Source organism: Psittacula echo (assembly GCF_963264785.1).
Source record: "Psittacula echo genome assembly, chromosome: 1".
In the NCBI taxonomy this organism is placed as follows: domain Eukaryota; kingdom Metazoa; phylum Chordata; class Aves; order Psittaciformes; family Psittacidae; genus Psittacula; species Psittacula echo.
Window position 1 is genome coordinate 154,042,683 of NC_137735.1, and position 19,311 is coordinate 154,061,993.

Sequence of the window (19,311 nt, forward strand, 5' to 3'; positions counted from 1 at the left end):
ATTGTCCTGTCAAATGGTTTTCAAAGGCACCTGAAGTTTGGCATAGGCAGTTTTTTGTTTGTACATTATAACACTAAAACCCCATTAAAGTTATAATGTATCTTTCTTTCATATTTCACCATATTAATTGATTACTTCAATTTAACAGAACCACAAAATGCAGCGTATTCCAAAAGATAGATGTACAGCTTTGAACTGCCCAGAATCTCAACAGATCCCCTTATCTCACAGTTGCTGCAAAATCTGTAAAGGTAAGGTAATAGCAGGATGTGTATAAGCTCACTGTAATTTTCTGTTCTTACTGATTATATAGATTTTTTTTCCTGATAATTTTGAATAGGACACTTCTACGCATGGTGATCACTAAATTTTGGGAAGCTGAATAGATGACATCTGCATTGTGACAACTGAAAATTGTTTGTAAATGTTGAATGGTATAAATTCTCAGAATGTGTTTAATTTTAGCCAAAAAAGGGTGAAAAGTCAAAGAAATCTTATACATAATTAGTGATTTTACCCTTCATGCATTCCAGTGTCCAAACAAAATGACATTGGAGAAATATCCATGTTCACCAACATCTTTCTGAAATGCTTTGAGATGGCTGTTGGTGCTATGCAGCTATTTGAAGACTGGAGTAACTTGTTCGCCTGTTTGAGGTTGTAGTCTGCATCTAGAAGCAGAAGCTTTGGGGAGTGTTTTTGTATGCTGTGTACCTTTGTGTGTTGCACCGAGTCTGCTCCTTATGAAAGGAGAGAGGTGCAGGAAGTGCTCTGTGTCTTGAGCCCACTCTTTTGATCTGGACTAATACTGGTATCTTCAAAGCTACGAGCAATTGCATCTTCAAGTGGCTACATCTGTTTCTTCTGTAGATAAATAAGATAAATCGATACCTGGCATGAAAAAAGATGTTAGACTCTTTGGGCTGATTTTAGGTGTACTTTGGTGTAAAGACAAGTGCATCTATAGTTTCTTCCATGCTACTCAGTGCAAACACGAAGGATATGATTAATGACATCAAGCAAAGTGATAAAAGTAGAAGAAAAGAACTGAAGAGAAGATAGGTTTTGAAGTCTATCACAGTCAAAAAGGATCTTTTTTAATGATAATTTCTATAAAATCTTCAGTGGCTTAGAGGAAAGAATTCTGTTTCTTGTGCTTAGTAGAGTTGGAAAATTTTAATGTATGTTGGATGAATTCTTTCTGAACTATTTTATCCTCCCTGAACCATGCTAGCTTGGTCTCTCATGAGCTATGGAGCTTATTCTTTAAACAAGAAGCTGCTGTATCCTATTCTTCAGTAGCATGTATTTTGTTTATTAATACAGCTGATACAGAAGTGTTGAGAATCTTCAGAATAACAAAAAAATCAGTAAAAAAGCCCTAACCCTTTCTGGATGACATGTATATTGTTAGCTGTTTAATGCAAAAATCTGATACAAACCAATCCCAGCCAGGAAATCAAAAAGTAAGACTATTGCTTTGTCATTAACTTGGGCTTCAATGAGGAAGACAACAAAAAAGCAAAGAGTAGATGTTGCCATGGCCAGAGGTTGCTTTTGACTCACACACTTCTGCTGTCATCAGTGGGTATTGAAGATTCTGTAACGCTAAGGAAAGTGTAAAGCTTTTTGCTTCCTAATGTCCTATGTTAGATAACAGCCTTGTGTTAGTGACAATGAATTATAACATTTAAGTAACATCATCTAGATAATATATCTCTAGGTTCTGGGGAGGCAATCCACAGTGGGAGAAAGGAGAGGAAGAAAAAAATCAACCTCTCTTATCGCTGTAGGTCTGTGATGTTTGCATCATGACTGTCTCTGGGTCTCAGCACTCAAACATTCTGCCTTTATGGGCTATTCTGTCTCTTTTATCTTGTTTTGCTTGGTTTATCTTGCTTCGCACTGTTCTTGAGCTGCCCAAGTGCAGAACACCTCTCTGACCTCACCTGACCTGCAAGCAGACTCCGCCGTTGTCCTTGAAGTGCTCATTTAACATAGCTTCAGTGACGTTAGGGATAGAAGCTCTTTCATAGCAAAACATGAAACAGAAGCCAGGTGTAGTGATAAAAATAATAATCCTTACTGCCAACAAATACTTGTTTGTTATTTTGTAAGAGACCTGTGTTGCAGCCTGATTCCAGCTTGCATTCTGGAGCTGTTTCTGTTACACCAGGCATGGTCCCCTGAGCCTGACCCACATTCCCCAGTTCTCCTGTGGGAGTTTTGAGAGAAGAAAATAGTTACTGGAAAACAACAGTGAAGTATTGCTGCTTGATCAATTCTAATGCTTCAGCTAAAAAAGGAAGCTTTAAACAAATGACATTCTTGAGAAAACAATGAAGGAGACAAACACCACACCTTTATAGACAGATGTGGAAATTGCAGAAGCTTCAAATCAGTTACTACAGCCATCTTGAATTCAGCATAATAAAGGAAGATTTAATGGTGTTCAGCAGCAAAGCAGCGTTAGATCTCATGAGAGCAAACAGGAGGAATTAAAAAAACCCAAACAACTACCGAGTTTAAAGGTTCAATCTAAATTTTCCAGCCTGCAAAAACTCAGATTCTTATAAATTTGCAATGAAGGTGTAATTCAAAATGGTGAAACTGATGAAAAATGCAAGGGGGAGAATAGGCAATAGGGATGGCTATAAGGGGAGATTTTAAAGATAAATTTCTCTGAAATGCAAAGGATGACTCAATCAGGGGAGAGTATTCAGTCAGTGGAGCTTGAAAGGAAAAGAATAAGGGGAAGAGAAAAACAAAACAAGGAAATGTTAATCAAAGACTTTCCATTAAATGTGGAAAGATTTTATATATACACCTGGGAGTCAAAAGTGGTAGGAAAAGAAGTGATGGCACTTGTAAATGAGCTACTGAATGTCCAAGCTATTGAGCTCTTTTATAAACGTCCTAAAAAAAACAACAAAAAAATATTAAGAAGCATCCTATAAAAGTACTTTACAGTGACAAGGAGACAGTAAGGGGATTTAAGTAAGCCTCCTATTCAGCTGCCTTAGATCAATGCCATAACTTGAAATTGAATCGAAGACCTAGAGACAGCCTGTTCTTGTGGCCTTTACTACTCTTTTCATCTGTTTCATGCTTGATACAATTTATTTTTCTATATCTCATGGACAATAGAAAGGTATTCTTTGACCTAACTGAGAAAAAGATAGGACTGTCTTTGACAGGGGTGTTTTAAAATCCCTGGATTCTTTTTAACTCTCAATCATATTTGTTTCTGTACAGGCCATGACTTTTGTACTGAAGGACATAGCTGCATGGAGCATTCGGTCTGCCGAAACCTAGATGACAGAGCTGTCTGTAGCTGCCGAGATGGCTTCCGCGCCCTTCGAGAAGACAATGCTTACTGTGAAGGTAATACCTTGTATAGATTCTTAACTCCTCTGTATAAATTACCATGGGATGAACGTATTGATTCATAAGTTGTCAAAGGGATAGACCTCTTAAATGCTAAGAGTTAGATATGCAGCATATTAATCAACAAAAAGAATTCTCTTTTCAATTTAGTTCTTAAAAGAACAGAAATTAAAAGTCTGATCAATGTCAAAGTGGCAAGTTGGTGTGGCTGAGTCTTGAATTAGAAACATGCTTCTATAGGAAATTTTTTCCCTTTATTTTTTTTTCATAATATTCAGATATTCAGGCAACCTAAAAGTCAACCATCTGAATAACGCATAGGTATAACATTTAGTTTCTCTTTTCACTGCTGCCTTTTCCCATTCTCTCTCCCCAGGAAGTAAGTAAATGCTATAGAGTAGATACTAGTGTTGTTAATCATACTGAGTAATGATTTATTGTTTGAGCTGCTCTTTTGATATCAGGGAGCAGCAAGCTACTTAATCACAAGAGAAGCCTCTATAATTTGTGCCTTTACAATCTAACATAATCCTGTGGAAAAAAACCCCACATCCCCACTCCAGCAGCGACAGCCAAAGTCCTCTGTGCAGTCTCCTAGCTTTTGTGCTAGCTGTTGCTCTTCCTCCTGAAAACCCTGGTTCTGCAAACACATAATACTAGTGTACTATCAGGCCATTCGTACCATGCAGCTTAAGTGTTGGAAGCAGGATGGCCTTTGACTAATAAGCAGTTTGGTTCAGGTTTAGCCTGCTAAATTGAAAGTCAGCATGTGTGAGTAGAGTCTTCAGGTACTCTGCAGCTCTGTCTAATATGTGGATCGTTCTCTGGCAATGCACGATTAAATGGGATGAATCAAGGCATTTTAAGACTGTTCCTGCGGCTGAATTCTACAAAAGTTAATGCCTGCGGCTTGAGTTAGTAGCTGCATTAATATCAGAGAGAACGATCATCTGTAGATTTAGATTTGAGAATTCATGACTGTTTTCAGGAGAGGAGTGTGCAATTAATTCAGATCCACATACATCTCTGCTTAATCTTTGTGGCAAGCCTTCTGGTGGAAGCCTGTTTTGAGAACTAAAAATCATGCAGAAACAAATCCCTTGCCCCTCATCATGTCCCAGCAGGCATCTGACATCAGGACCTGCTGTATAGCTTGTTCTGTGTTGCAGCATCAGCCACTTTTTACCTGGAGACTATGCTGAAGGTTGGGCTGCAGATCTCATTTCTGGGAACTCATTAGCCATTTCCTATTAGAGGGGGTCACTGGAGCAATGGACTTATGCTTAAATCCGGTGCTTTAAGAAGGTTTTTTCTGCAGCTCTATTGTTACTCTGCTGACTGAAAGCAGAAAAACCAAGTTATGCTCTCTTAGTGATCTGCATGTCACTCAAATTAGTCTGTTGCTATATGTGAAACTTGCCAGGCATGTCATAAGCAAAAACTAGATGAAGCTTTTTGATTGGCATCGGTGATGAAATACTTAGAAAATACTTAGATGAGGACAAAGTAGGTTATCATATGTAAGACTGATGTATTTGTATAATGAGTAGATTTACCAGTTTGTGCGCTACCTGAATTCAGTATGATGATCTTTTCAGAAGATTTCTTGGCTGATTACTTCTGTATGGGCAAATGACATTGTTTCTGGGTGGTAATTATCCATCTGCTTAAGTGCTTTCAATAAACTCGCGTAAGTGAATAAAAGGTGGGGACACATTATTTACATAAAAATAATAATTTTATATATTACTATACTTGGATGCCTTAAATTCTCTCTTAAAAATGTGTATGATTTGTAGCCTGATCCAAGAGCAGTTGCTTACCTTGGAGACAACAGAAGTCCTATTAGGAAGACGTGCCCATGTGAGCAGAACTCATGAGACTGGGTCCCAGCCAGATGAAGTTCTCCCAGCCAAGGGCAAAGCTAACTCAGCAGGCAAAACAGCCTACCTTTGCTGCTAGTTACGTACTGTAGCTGCAGTGTAGACACTGTGCTTGAACTACGTACACTTGGTACACAGGTCCAAACATGACCTTGGGTGTCTGTCCCTGAATGTGCAGCTGGAAAGAGGGGAAATAAATAAGGTTAGGGATTAAAATTTGGGATTGTTTTTGTGGAACAGAAGCAGCAGGGATTGAAATATCCTTGTTTCCTCGGAGTTGTGCTTTTAGTATTATATCCTTTTTTCCAGCCCAAATGTCTCTTTGAGCACTGAGGGTTTTTTTTTATTTCTGGAAAGACACTCTTACCTTAATATTAAACAATGTAGTAGCAAAGGGCACAATAGCAATAGCATAACACCAAGTCTTTTCAGAGTCCTGTCTCTCATCTTGAAAGGCTGAAATGGTCCCTACCTGCCTTTCTCAGCCCATACCCGTTCTTCACTGTGCCATTATCATGGCTTTAATTACTAGCAGTGCCAAGTATAGAAATGTCGAGTTAATACAAAGCCTTTCAGAGAAGGCTTTTTGTAATGGCTGGACCCTGTGGATATGAGAGCTGTTTCAATGTTTGCACTTCACAAACTTCAGATGTACTGCAAAATTGGATGCCTTGATTCTGTGTTACAGCCAAATTTCACTAAATACAGTCCTGATTTGTGCCTCAGCACTGTCAAAGTTCAAAGAATAAACGGAAGTAATGATGCTCCCGTTGGCAGAACTTCTCTGTAAGGTAGAAGACCAAAAATAAAAATATTCAAAGCTGGTTTCAGTGTGGGTCTGGAAAAGCTACATATATTTCATCTGAATGATGGAAGAGTTTGGCTTCTGTCCTAGAAAGAACTGGTGCTTTTCCAAAGCTGTGTGATGTCTCTGGATACTGTTATGATGGATACCTTTCTGTTTCATAATAATAATATTTGTTAATATTTATGTCACTTTCAGTTTTCCCTTGAAGGACTGTGTAAAAACAGCACTTAGAATATTGGGATTCCTTTGTTTGTGTGCTGTAAGCCTTATTCCAAGTACTTTGAAACCTACTGTCTGTCTCAGATTATTATGCAGTTTGAGATACCTTGTGGGCAGTTTAGGTATGGATTGTGCTGTGCTGCCCAGGTGCAGGTGCTTTTGAATATAGCATCCTTGGTGTATAGCTTAACATCAATGCTTTACAAAACCAGATGTTCTGATGGAGTGTAATTAGTTTTTCCCAAAGCAACACCTGGAGTGCTCACAAGCTGATTATCACCCTTTGGGAGGTATTTCAGACCACCTTCAACTCCCACTACATTTGTGGTGGCGTTACGCTGAAAAAGATTTTAAGGATGGAATTTGTTACTCTTGGCTACTAAGATATTCTGATACGTCTAGAGAAATGAAATATACCCATATTTAAAATATGGTTGGTTTCCAAATAGTCTGCTGGTGGCAGATTTACACGTTCTTTTCAGTTCCTTGAACCTAAGCTGTTTTCATGCACCATGTCATGCACTTTTGGCAGTCCTCAAAAGTTGTGTTTGGGGGAGGAGGTGTTACTTGTACCCTTTGGAGACTGCACTTGGAAGGATTGTTTGATGCCTGATTTTCTGATTTAAGAGTAGCACTCAACTATCTCTGATTTCACTTCAGAGGTGTTGCCAAGGATTGCTCATTAGAGAGGAGAGTAGGCTCAAGAAAAAAGACAGGAGAATGCAGTAATCATTTGTAAGCACCAGGACTGAACATGAGCTGAGAAAAACTGGTGATTTGTTTCTTTATCAAGAGGATTTTGTGTGATACAGAGGCTGTTTTACATCATGTACTGATTTTGGCTGGGGTGGAGTAAATTTTCTTCATAGCAGCCTGTGTTGTGCTCTGATTTTTAGATTTGTGATTTTTTAGATTTGTGACTAGAGCAATGATGATAACAAGGGGATGTTCTAACTACAGTGGAATGGTGCTTGCACAGTGTTGAGGCCATCTCTGTTTCTCACTTCCCTGCAGTGAGTATGCTGGGAGTGGACAAGAGATTGGGAAAGAAAAACTGGGACAACTGGGCCCAGCTGAGCAAAGGGATATCCCAGACCATACAACATCATGCGCAGCAGTAAAAACAGGGTACCCTTTCTAAGGTGCCTGTTGCTTTAAGACTTGCTGGGCATCAGTGTGTTGGTGAGAGCTGGAGAGTGATTGCCTTTGAATCACTTTTTTTCCCCCCTTTCCCTCTTCACTTATTAACAGTTTTTATCTCAACCGATGAGTTTTTCCTCACTTTTGCTCTTTTAATTCTCTTCCCCATCCCACTGGAGAGGAGAATGAGTGAGAGACTAATGGGTGCTGAATTGCTGACCAGGGTCAACCACATCACAAATTTATTTATCTTATGGTGTGTGGACCATAATGTTTATTTTCTGATTTGGGAATTTAGTTATACTAGTTGCACAGTACACAGCCTAGCTAACTTATCTCAACAGTTTTAGATCATATAATATTGTTAAACAGATTTTTGTGAAACCATTATCATTTCAATGTATCCGTTTTCCTCCTAACTCTTCTAGTTTCTCTGCTGTTGCCATGTTTTGTCCCCTTTTCGAGTGTAGCAGCTGAAATGAGACTAAAGACTGAGTGACTTCATCTACATTTGAGAATTGCATCAGCTTCACAGATGATTGTCCCTTGAGGGGACAGTTTATAAATCTGCTTTTGAATAAACTGGCTTGATTTGAGTCATTGTCAGTAGAGGGAAACAGGCAGTCTTAGAGAATGAATTGTGTCTTTCCAGAGTAGGTATCTGAAGCACGCTGGAAGTGCCACTCTGTTGGACCTTATCAGGTTTTCCTTAGCTCAGAGTTGTACGTTTGCATTCTGGTTGGAAAGATTTACTATTTATCCCTGCCTTCTGGTAAAAATACTAATGCATTATTCAGCCTTCTTCCTCAGCAACAAAAACATTTCACTTCTTCACTTACCTAGTTAGTACCATCTTTTGTTAATCTTGTTTTTAACTACTGGATTACAAAAGTAAAGTACATTTTCAGAATGAGTCTGATTTTTACCAATTGCAGTGAAGAGAAGAACTCTTACAAAAGAGAAACAGTGATAATCAAATTGCAGTAGGATATGTGTTGCAACATAGTGGCCAAGTGATCAACAATACATTTCTTCTTGAAACAAATGTAATATTGAGAAGAGCATAAGTAAGATAGAGACTTCTGTAATGGAGATAAATCCCAGAGTATTAAAAATTATTATATTAAGTCCTCTAGGTTTTTAATAACCACTACTGGGCTATTTGCTAGCTATGCACCATGTATTTTGGGTGAGAGTCCTACTTAGGAGCTCGTCAGTGCTGTCAGTTTTGTGAAACTGGGAAGGTTATCCAAGCTTCTCTTTTCATGCATAGATTCTTTTTTGTAAGTGTGATGTGGCAATAGTAGCACATATAGCTAAGAAATGAAGATTTCCATCTCCATCAACTGGCAGTGTTTGAGTCGTTACCTTGTCATCTTTGGGTTGTGTTGAAAAAACTAATCAAGCAGAAAGAAAAACTTTCACTCCAGGAGGGCAGGATGTTATTTCCAATTCTCTATTAAAAAGTAATTAAACATTATTAATATTTAAATTAAACATTCATATTAAATGGCATTAATATGGTATCAATTATCAATATTTTTCTCAGCAAAGGCAGTGTCATCTTATTTCCATCATTATGTTACTGAGAAAACTAAATAGGAAGAATTATCAAGCCACTTCTAATGTATCAGTGTGTCAGAGTGGGCCAGATCCTTCTTCTCTGCCACGGTGCTTACATAGGAAGATACTGAAGCATATTCCTAACTTAAAGTGTGCAAGTAGTATCCCTGACACCAGTTCATAGAGTGCGATGCATACTGGGGTACAGATAGTATGACTGCCTGTAGCAGCGGGATAGTTTTTAAGCATCCAAATTGCAGGATGTGATTCAGTGTTATTTGATTTTAATTACTTCTACAGGCAGTATGTTCACACTGATTCTATCATCTACCTGTAGCCAGGATAGACAGTTATGTTACTATGATAAAAAAAGCTGAAACTAATCATATAAAGGGAGCCTCTTGGAAACTCTTTTAAACTCCTCTGTGCTGCTAGGAGATGCGTTATTGTACCAAGAGCAGCCCTTTTCCACCAGCAATGAAAACATATGTTGCATTTTGGTTCAAATGGGAAATTAAGATGAATTTTTTCATACAAATTGCTTAAGTCAGAAACCTGAAAGCAAAAAAGAAAAGAAACTAAAGTCTTCATTTTGGTCTTGTTTTCCTTCCTTTTCAGTTTTCATTAGGAGCCGGGAGGCGGCTACTGAAAGAATCAGCTGCTGTCCCTGTGCTGAGAAAAAGTACTTACAGGCAGTTTGCTGAGTTTCTTTCATAATTTAAAAATCTCAGTCTGAAAGCATCTTAACGATATGTGGAATCTTGATCCCAAGAGCTGTAACAAACACACAGAAATGCCTGGCATTAAACCAAACCAGACTTAAAATAAATATTCTTTTATGAAGAGTGCAGAGCAATAGCAGCCACACTGACTGTATCTGTTACGCTCCTCTGAGTAGTGTGGCACCATTGGAGAGACAGCTGAGTTGTGATACCAGCACTTGTTCCTGTAGAACAGGCAGTAGTCTAATGGATAGCTTGCATGAATGTGCTCCTCCTACTCAAACCCCAGATACAGTCTAGCCCACCACAGGGGTCTTACCACAGCTTACAGGTACTATGTGTACATCTGGCTTCCAGCAAGGGGTTTTAAAATACCCACGTGCAGTACAATCTGTGCTGTCTCTTCCTAAGAAGAATCTGATATATATTTGTGATTTCTGTATAAAACCATAAATGCTCTTTATTCCCCTTTTAGAATAGGGGAAAACAAAAACACTAACAGTGGCAAGTATTTCTAAATTCTTGACATTCCCAGTTCAAAATGATGAGAAGCTGTTATAAATGGGGAAAAAAAAAAGATGATTATTTTGCAATTCAAATGTAAAGACCTATTTCTGAGTGCTGTGCTGAAGGGGGATGGATCATGAATTGGAGTCTCCGTAAGCCTGAATTTCAGAATTCACTAATTAATCATATACAACATCCTTTTTATTCTCAGTATGCCGGTACATCACACTAGTTATTTGGTGCCTAAGGAAAGGCCCCCCAGGATGCTTTCATGTCTGACAGATAGCTATATATAATTACTTGTTTTGTCATGTATACACTACCATATGCATTAATTATAAGATATTAAATAGTAAGAAGATGCAGTTTGCCAAGTAAAACATTACATGATGGCAGACAATATTCGTTTGCAAAAATTTCCTAAGTTTTTTTTTTTATATATATATTTATATTTGTATTTCTTTTATATATATATATATATAAACTACATAATGTGTGTGGTGTCCAGTGATGTTTTCATGAGACTGAGATGCTAAGATTTCACTTTCTTCCAAGAGTCTCACTTGCATGGGTAGCTGTTGAGCAGTATCTCCTGCTGCATGTTTAACAAGGACAGTTTTATCTCAACAATCTGTCTTCCTTTCCAAAAACTGGGGCAAGCTGAAATAAAAACAACTCTTTGTACTGTTAAAAAATGATATTTTTGAAGTGCTGTAATGTTGTATTGCATCCTTTCAAAGTTATATAGAGCTTCTGTTAGGGAATAGACCTTGAGTGACTTTGCTTTTATTTTAAGAGTATTTTCTGTCCCAGTAGCCCCCTCTCAGGCTGCAGGAGAGGGACAGAGAAATCACAAACTTAAGCAAAGATCAGAGATTTAAAATAAAGTGAAGGGACAAGCACCAGGATGTGTACAATCTGTGTATGTGTTATCTGTGCAGTTTAGTTATGGGCAAGGAAAAAAACACACCTTGTGTGAAGATCCAATAATTAGAATTTATTTTTAGTCTAATTCATGCTTAGGAGTCTAGTCAAGATATAACAACCTCTTATTAGCTCAATTACAATGGTACTAACACTTATAATACAACTCACCCAGTTTCTTTTAAGGTCCATTAATAATTCAATAAAAATCAATAGACACATGTAGCTGCTCATTTTCTCTTCCCTCTCTATGCATTGCTACAGTGAGTTGTTAGTGGCCCAAATTCTTTCCTGGGAACAGATGGTGGAAGGTTATTTTATTTTTTCTCCTTGGTCTTTGTGTATGCTTGAGGTTATTTTTGTATGTTTTAACTCAATACATGGGGTGTATTCTTGCTGTAGGTACACAAGGTTAGCTATATTATGATTCATTAGGCTTTAGTGATTTTCTCTTTTGAGGGAGGAGGGACACACAACTGCAGAAAGGTAGGCAAAAATAATAATAATACTTGCAAACAACTAAACCTCCCACAGTTTCAGAAGTAGATCATATACATACCACCACTCAGTAATTTTACTGCTGGAGCTAGGCTTTTAGTGGCTGGTGGTAATTGGTAGCACTAAAGGCACAGGGCTATATATATATTTAGAGAGAAGAAAAAGTCAAAGATTATCTATAGAGGGTATGAGTGATGATGACACCTATGGTGGTGCAGTCAGCTGGAATAAATGACGGAGAAGATTCAGAGCAAATACACAATTTTGATTTAAGTTGTTGCTAACATCCTTTGTGGAATATGTCGGTTGGAAAACTGCTGAACTTGATTTAAGAGAGCAAAGCAAAACAAAAGTGCAGTGATCGGTTTGTGGCTGACTGGAGTAGCAGTAGTAGTTAAACCGTAGGCTTGCCTACTGATGGAAAGCCTAGAAATAGTAGTGGTAAGAGAAGAAGTGAGGGCTGTGCCAGTGCCTGGACATATTTTATCTTCTTAGACAGGAGGTAAGAAAGGATATAGGCAAGCGCAGATGCATAGGAAGATAATGCGGAACTTAAAGCACTTGACATACTGAAACCAGCTTGTAGCTGAAAGTAAAGGGAGCCTGGAGGGAATACAAGCTTGGAAATACGGTCAGGGAAGTGAGAGAGAGCCTACTAAGACCATTCTTACTGGAGCAATAGTCTGGGGAGTTTTAATGTACTAAACACTTGAGCAACTGGGAAGGAAGAATCTGAGGATGAATTAAGGTATTTGGTGGTGAAAGTTAAAAACCCAATGCTTTCACAGATAGGTAAGCTGGTTATCATGGTTACCAAAGTTATAGTCTATACTTTTTTTTTTTAAGGAGGAGGAGCTGTTGAGGGGAAGGGTTGAAGACAGGCGGAGAGACAAGGTGAGGAAGATTGGAGGCAGGACCAAACCTAGTCAGATAGAAAGTGGGTGAGGAAGGAAAATGGCAGAGAAGCTTGATGTCAGAGGAAGGTGAGAAAAGAAGGGCTATTGTCAGTAGAGAGAAGACAGAAAGAAAAAGGACAGAACTTCTTTTCCTTTGTGACCCTGTCCAGGATAGGTTGTATTTCTTTTCAATACATGTTTACCTTTTTCAATTGTATTGGTTGCTGTGATTGGTCACTGTGACTCTTTCATAGTCCCCTAATGGGTGAGGAACACCTGCTGATTTTGTGATGCCCTTCAGATCAGGGACCAGATGAGAAAGTCTCAACCTTTCCCAGCATGTCTATTTCAGTGTGAGTCAGGTCAGTAGTGATAAAAACAAGGGCCTGAAGATCCTTTATGCCAGACATTGTTAACTGGCATCCATCCTTGGGATTCCTAGCAGAGAGGCCCAAGATTCACAGGAATGATGGGTAAATGAAGCCCTTGCTCTTAGCAGTGGAGCCCTCAGATCAGGATGGAGGTTTGCTGATGTTGTTCTGTGGGATAGGTGGAAAACCATTAATATCTTCAGCAGGTAAATATAGGGTTTCATATTTAAGGGCTGTGAAGACAGAACCTTTCATTAACATAAAAAATGTGGGTTTTTTTTGTTTTGTTTTGTTTTTAAATTGTAGGCCTAATCTGCTCTGCTTTTGTATTCAGGAATTTATGAAATATTTCTTTATAAATAAAGCTTTTTATGTTCCTGTTTGCTCTCTTCTTAGGTATTTAATATAATTTATTGCAAAAATCCTGCAAGAGCATCTCCCTGCTCACCATGTGCCTCTGTAAGTGTGACCAGGGAGACCACTGATGCTAGATACCATTGAGTTTTAAAGGAAATGGCTGGAGGCAGGACACTGTCCATAAAGTTCTGGAAACAGCCTCCTTTCTTTACAGCCCAGATTTACTGACTTAGTACCAGACTCATTTGTTCCGGCAGGGTTTTGTGGTGGATAAAGGCAATGATGGATAGTGAGGCTGAAGGAGAAGCTTTTTTGTTAGCATGAGGCTTTGGTCAACAATGATTTGTAGATTGCAGGTCAAGTTCTTTTCTTACTAATGGGATTGTAAAACATAACTGTGAATTTCACTCACTAAGCAAACTCACTAAGGTGCAGATGGAAGGGGTAGAGGGAAACTTTTCCTGGCTTATATGTTTTGCATAAATTTTGTTTGAGTGCTTGAGGGGATAAAGGAAGACTTTTCTTTTCAGTTTTGATGTTTTTGCAAGTATAAATAAATCATTGAAGTGCAGATTCCAAACACTTTTGCACTAACCAATTTTCCCAGAGATGCCTCTTTTGTCTGTTCTGCTGGGAATAAAGCAGGTTGATGATCTCCATGACTACATTGTTGTCTGTACATCACAGCTGGTGGCTCAGTATCACATCACAAACTTCAAGCACACAAGTCTTTATTGTTGAATGTGTAGAGCCATTGAAGTGGTGCATTCATCCTATTGAACTGATTTTAGCATCTTACTGACTAAACAGTAAGACATTAATGTGCATTAATATGCTAACTAGGCTTTTTGGCAGGAGAAAATTAAGATAAATGTTGTAGTCTTCCTTAGATATTGAAACGCATCAGGTTTTCTGTTGTAGTTAGTGCATTTGTATCTGAAGGTGGATAAAAAGCTACACCAGTGTTTCAACCACTAAGCAGGATGAAAAGGCTTCTGTTTTGGTAGCTTTGAAAGAGAACAGATGTTGGGCTTTTTCCCTGCCCCAGTTCAGTCTTCCTTGATGTGTAATACCTTAACATAATGCATACAAAGCTTGCATATGGAATGCTAAGGAGGGAATGGAATCACATAGTGTTAGTGTGCTTGATCTCTGTGTGACTAGTTGTCATTTCACTCTCACTTTACGCTTTTTGTATTAATTATCTTCTGTGTCCAGTGGCAATATGATTTATTGCTAAAGTTGCAAACTGTTTGTAAAAGCAGCTTATCAGCTGTGCATCCACAGTGTAGAGCAGTGGAGTTTTGACACCTGATTAAGGTCTTTAGGTGCCAATGTAATATAATGTGACAGTAGCAGTAATAATCACCTTATTTCCTTTGCATTGTGTATAGCTTTTCTAGAGAGCTGACTGGGAAAGAGTTCTGTTTTCCAGTGAGGGTTTAAAAACTGTGGACAGTGTCTTTGCAAATCAGTTTGAGAAAAAATAGTATCAGATTTGTTCATCTGAAACACTTCAAAGGCAATCTGATCGGTTGTGGTGTCTTGTTTGTTGGATTTTTTTGTTTTGGTTGTTTTTTTTGTAACAATTGAAAAAGCGAGGGTTTGAAATAAAGTGAGCTAAAAATAAAACATTTTGCAAAATCTCAATATGTGGTATGTTGGCAAAACGAAAGCTTTTATTTTGAACGCTTCTGAATTAGGTGGTTTGAATAAAAGTGGCTCTGGCTTCAAGTTTTTCACTGCAAAATGGAAACCATTAGCATTTTGGGTCTCCCGTGGCTATTTGCATGCCAAAGCAATCATTAATATAGTTTTCAGAAAGTTCTATTTAATGCCTTTGAGGCTTTGGATCTTTAAGTAGAATTTTCTGAGAGTGCTAAAGCTGGCTCCTAGGCAGTCTGTTGACATCAAGAACATAAGGTCTCTAATTTACTGGGAAACTGATGTTGTTATATAAATACAAATCAACACCATTAATTTAATATGGAGTTGTGAACTAGAATTATGAAAGACACAAGTTGCATTGTCTGTGCTAGTAGCTGAGGCGTATGTTGTAACTGCTGGCTGCTTTTGTGAACTCTGCATTTATGTTTCTACAGAACATCTGTGCATCAGGAGATCTGTGCCGTGTTCCACTTTCTGTGCAAAACCAGCTGCCTCTGTGGTAGTCTTGTGATAGCTTTGCTTTTTTTTTTTTGCTTTCGTAGATGACTCTCACAAAATGTGATTTGAGCCTTAGTATGCTCACTGTGCTCACTGTAAATAGACATTTATTGGTGTAGGTAAGTTTTAAAATTAACTTTTCTGAACCAGCACCCTACTAAAGCTATGATTCTTCCATGCCATCAGAGCTTATAGGGAAAAGAAGGGAAGAAAACCAACTGAAGTATATTGAAACTCAAAGGAACTGAATTTGTGCAAAGTGGACTGGACTTTCCACCCTGAGCATTCGCTCAGGGAGCGGACACCTTCATTGTTCATAGCCAAGTCCCCGCAGCTTCTCCAGCAAAACCCAGCAGAACAGTTGCACTGGACAGAGAAACTGGGGAAATAGAAACTTTTTCTAAACTGAATGAAATTAGGAAATTTCTGTGGAATTGCTAATATTCAGTGTATCTCATTGTTTTGTACTGGAAGGCAAATTTTATTCCGGAAATATAAAGGGAAACAGAAAAGCAGGCAATGAGTACAGCTGTCAAGTAGCTATTGATTTAAAGACATTGGGAAGAGAGGAAGAAATGGGAGATAAGCGTACGACCTAAACAGAAGTACAGGAGTTAACACTGTTGACCTTTAGCATCACAGCATTAAGAAGTCAACCCTAATTTGAGTTTGTACATCCAGTCTATTGTTTTGAACAATCATCAGACTCTGGAACAGTTTTCCATCCAGGTGTTTTATTTTCAACTTTGGAAGCTGTAAACATCACTGAAAACAGGGAGGAAATCAAAACTGATGAGCAGGGGAAGAAAAGCCAAACAAATAAACAAGCCAACAATCCACCTTTTTGACTTTTAATATGTTTTTGTAGCAAGGTTCAGTGGCACATTGCATGACAATATATGTAGATGTACAGAGCACCTCAGAAATGCTGTCTTTATCATTGATATTACAGGAAGAGTGTGCTACTGAGCACTACCAAATTAATATAGCTTTTCTTCTTTACAGCATAATAATCATATGCAGGGTTTTTTCTGTTATTTGTGGTGCTTTCTCTGTCTTATTGTTGATATATAACCTGCTACAAGAAATACATCTAATTTTGCAGCCCGAGGGAGTAACAGAACCAAACAGGTTTTGAATTCCATACCTACAGTGATTTATGTCTGGAGTTTGCTCTACGACTTTGTACTGCAGCAGGTATTCCACCCCAACGAGTATTTTATCAAGTTGCAATTTTTTCTGTCAGAGCAGTTTTTTATATAAATTAGGTTCTTTCAGGTTCCTTTCAGATATGTGTGTGTATGTACCTATATACATATATATGTTGATAGGTACAGACATAGATTTATGTGTGTATATGTAGTAAATTTACCAATTTGCTACTTTAGAGTTCCAAGAGAAACTATATATATATATATATATATATAAGTTCTGGTGTCTCTTCAGGTTTTAATATGTTCCTTAGAGTTTCTTCCCAAATGATACCTATTAGATCAAAGGCACATACTATGCATATAATAGTGTGTTTGTATACTGATGACTGCAGTGACTATACAGGTACAGTGATGGATGACATTGCAGTGCTGAGGCAGTTGGTCTGCTGTTCAGGCCCCCAGGTTTTTTTTGTTCTTATTTAAATCATAGCAATAACATCATAGGCACTTCAAAAGGAAAGATGTAAGCCAATATAATCTTCTTTGTAACTCCACTCACAGCTGTGCACAGAAAGCTCATGCTAATTCTGTTGTTTAAACACTTCAAGCAGGTTTTATGAAGGAGAAAACAAAGAAGTTTGCCAAAATGCATTGCTGTTTAAGTAACTTTTTAGTCTAACCCACTACTGGTGGATGTGAGTAGCGGTGTATTGAGACTGTGAAGAATGCTGCTGAATTTGACTCGTGTTTCTCTTTGCCTTATTGACAGATATTGATGAATGTGCTGAAGGACGGCATTACTGTCGTGAGAATACCGTGTGTGTAAATACTCCAGGATCCTTCATGTGCATCTGCAAAACTGGGTATATACGCATTGATGATTATTCATGTACAGGTAAGAGCTGTGCGTTTGTGAATGGAAATAACAAGATGATGGTATATACAAGCACTGATGGGATTCTTCTAAAGTTAATCTTTGTTAGAATCACAGAATGTCTACATGAAATGTTAAACAGTATAAACACCAAAATAATAACAAGAATACGGTGCACTGTAACATGCTAATATATTGTATTGTTTGCCTGGAATTGTAAGGCCGTCTGGATGGTCTCATATGTCTGCATGGTTTTGGCTGCTGATGGAAAAGGTGAAGGGAGGAGGAGGCTGGAGGGAAAATAAGAAAGCAAAAATAGTGCTATGGGTTACTGAGTTTCCATGTGGCACACAAGTACAACTTCACTTGGAATATGATTACTCTTCTGCAAACTTTTGATGGAGTTCAATTTGATGCATATTAGAAGTGGCTGTTTCCTCATTTTAAACTCTGTCTCACTGGGGAGGCTCTCCAGCTGGGTCCTGAGTTCAGAGAGCAGGAGCTCTGCCTGCCTTGAGCCTCCTTACAACATGGTCAGACTTATCTCTGGATCTCCCCTTTTTGTTCTGCTGCCAGTGGATGCTGTAGAGATGTTTGGTTTATACTGATTTTCTGTCTTCTAGTCTTCTTTTATTGCAAGATATTGTAGCGTTATGGAATGAACGCTGGACATTTAAAGCAGCCTTCTTTATCAGAGCCAGGCTGACTGTATGTGTTCCTAGGAGGAATGTGTTTTTTCCTACTAGACAGATAAAGCAAATATGATTTAAAGATTTGGTACATTCAGTGAAGAAAAATGTATGTGAACAAAATAATACCACTAATTTGTGTGCACGGGGAATGCATTAGCTCTTTCTATAAGAGGATATATTTATTCAGTAAAACTTGCTTGGAGCTCATATTACCAGTGAAGCTGGTTATAAATGGAGGAGAGTATTCAGAATGTGGAGATAGCACTGTGAAGTTAATTTCTAAATTTATTTAATTTTGTTCATTATGTCTTGGCATTTTTGAGCATCAATGATATGTCTTGCTACAGAAACAGCTTCTTCATAAGGCAGCATAATTTGCTTGCCCAAACATGCACAACACTTGGGGAGATGGATTTGAAACCATATTATGTGTGATTTTTGTGCCTACTGTGTTGCCTGTACTTGACATTCACCTCACATACACTGGTGAGCACTATTTTCCTGCAGTAAGTCCAGTTCTTGAAGGACCAAGTTATCGACTGCTTGCAGCATGTCCTTTCTGAAGCAACCAGTATCTTTCTGGTCACTTTACTCTCAGCTGAGTAAAGCAATTGTTTCACTACCTATTGAGTGCGAATGTTGGGATTATTTTGGGACTGACTTCATCTAAATCGCTGTGATACTTTTTCTGCTTTGCTTCCCTTAACTTGCTGTTCTGATTGAACTGTGGAAATTATAAACCATTGCAAGCAACTTCACGGGGGCATTTGGTGCCTATAAATAAAGATATTTCATGATACTCTGCACATTGCATACCTTATATTTGCTGGAAGGTACTGTTGTGAAATTCAGTGTAGTTCAGGAGATCGGGACAAACAAACTGGTGTAAAACTTGACGGAAATCCAGTACAGATCTCACATTGCAAACTGAGTTTGGCTTCACACTTGTAAATAATAGTTTCCTGTGAAATCAGCCTGATGGGTGACAAAACAAATGATTTCTTTTCCAGCTTTCCCTTCATCAAGGTGGAAAAAGTTAATGCTAAAGGCAGCAAAATAGATTAAATGGTTTCATAAGATTTCAGTCTTAAGACTCACTAGGCCAGATGAGCTATAAATTATGCAGTTACCTTCTGTATGTCTGAGCAAT

The 19,311-nt window shown here is 38.2% G+C and overlaps 1 protein-coding gene across 1 annotated transcript in view; it reads left to right on the forward strand.

Moving 5' to 3' along the window:
• The window catches only part of NELL2 (neural EGFL like 2), a gene marked incomplete at both ends in the record, with an annotated part of 153,296 nt that overhangs the window by 65,309 nt on the left and 68,676 nt on the right, over positions 1-19,311 (forward strand). Inside the window, 3 exons of the mRNA XM_080634423.1 lie at positions 149-251; positions 3,256-3,384; positions 17,365-17,490. Coding sequence (XP_080490549.1) covers positions 149-251; positions 3,256-3,384; positions 17,365-17,490 — 358 coding nt within the window. The remainder of the gene's footprint in view (positions 1-148; positions 252-3,255; positions 3,385-17,364; positions 17,491-19,311) is intronic.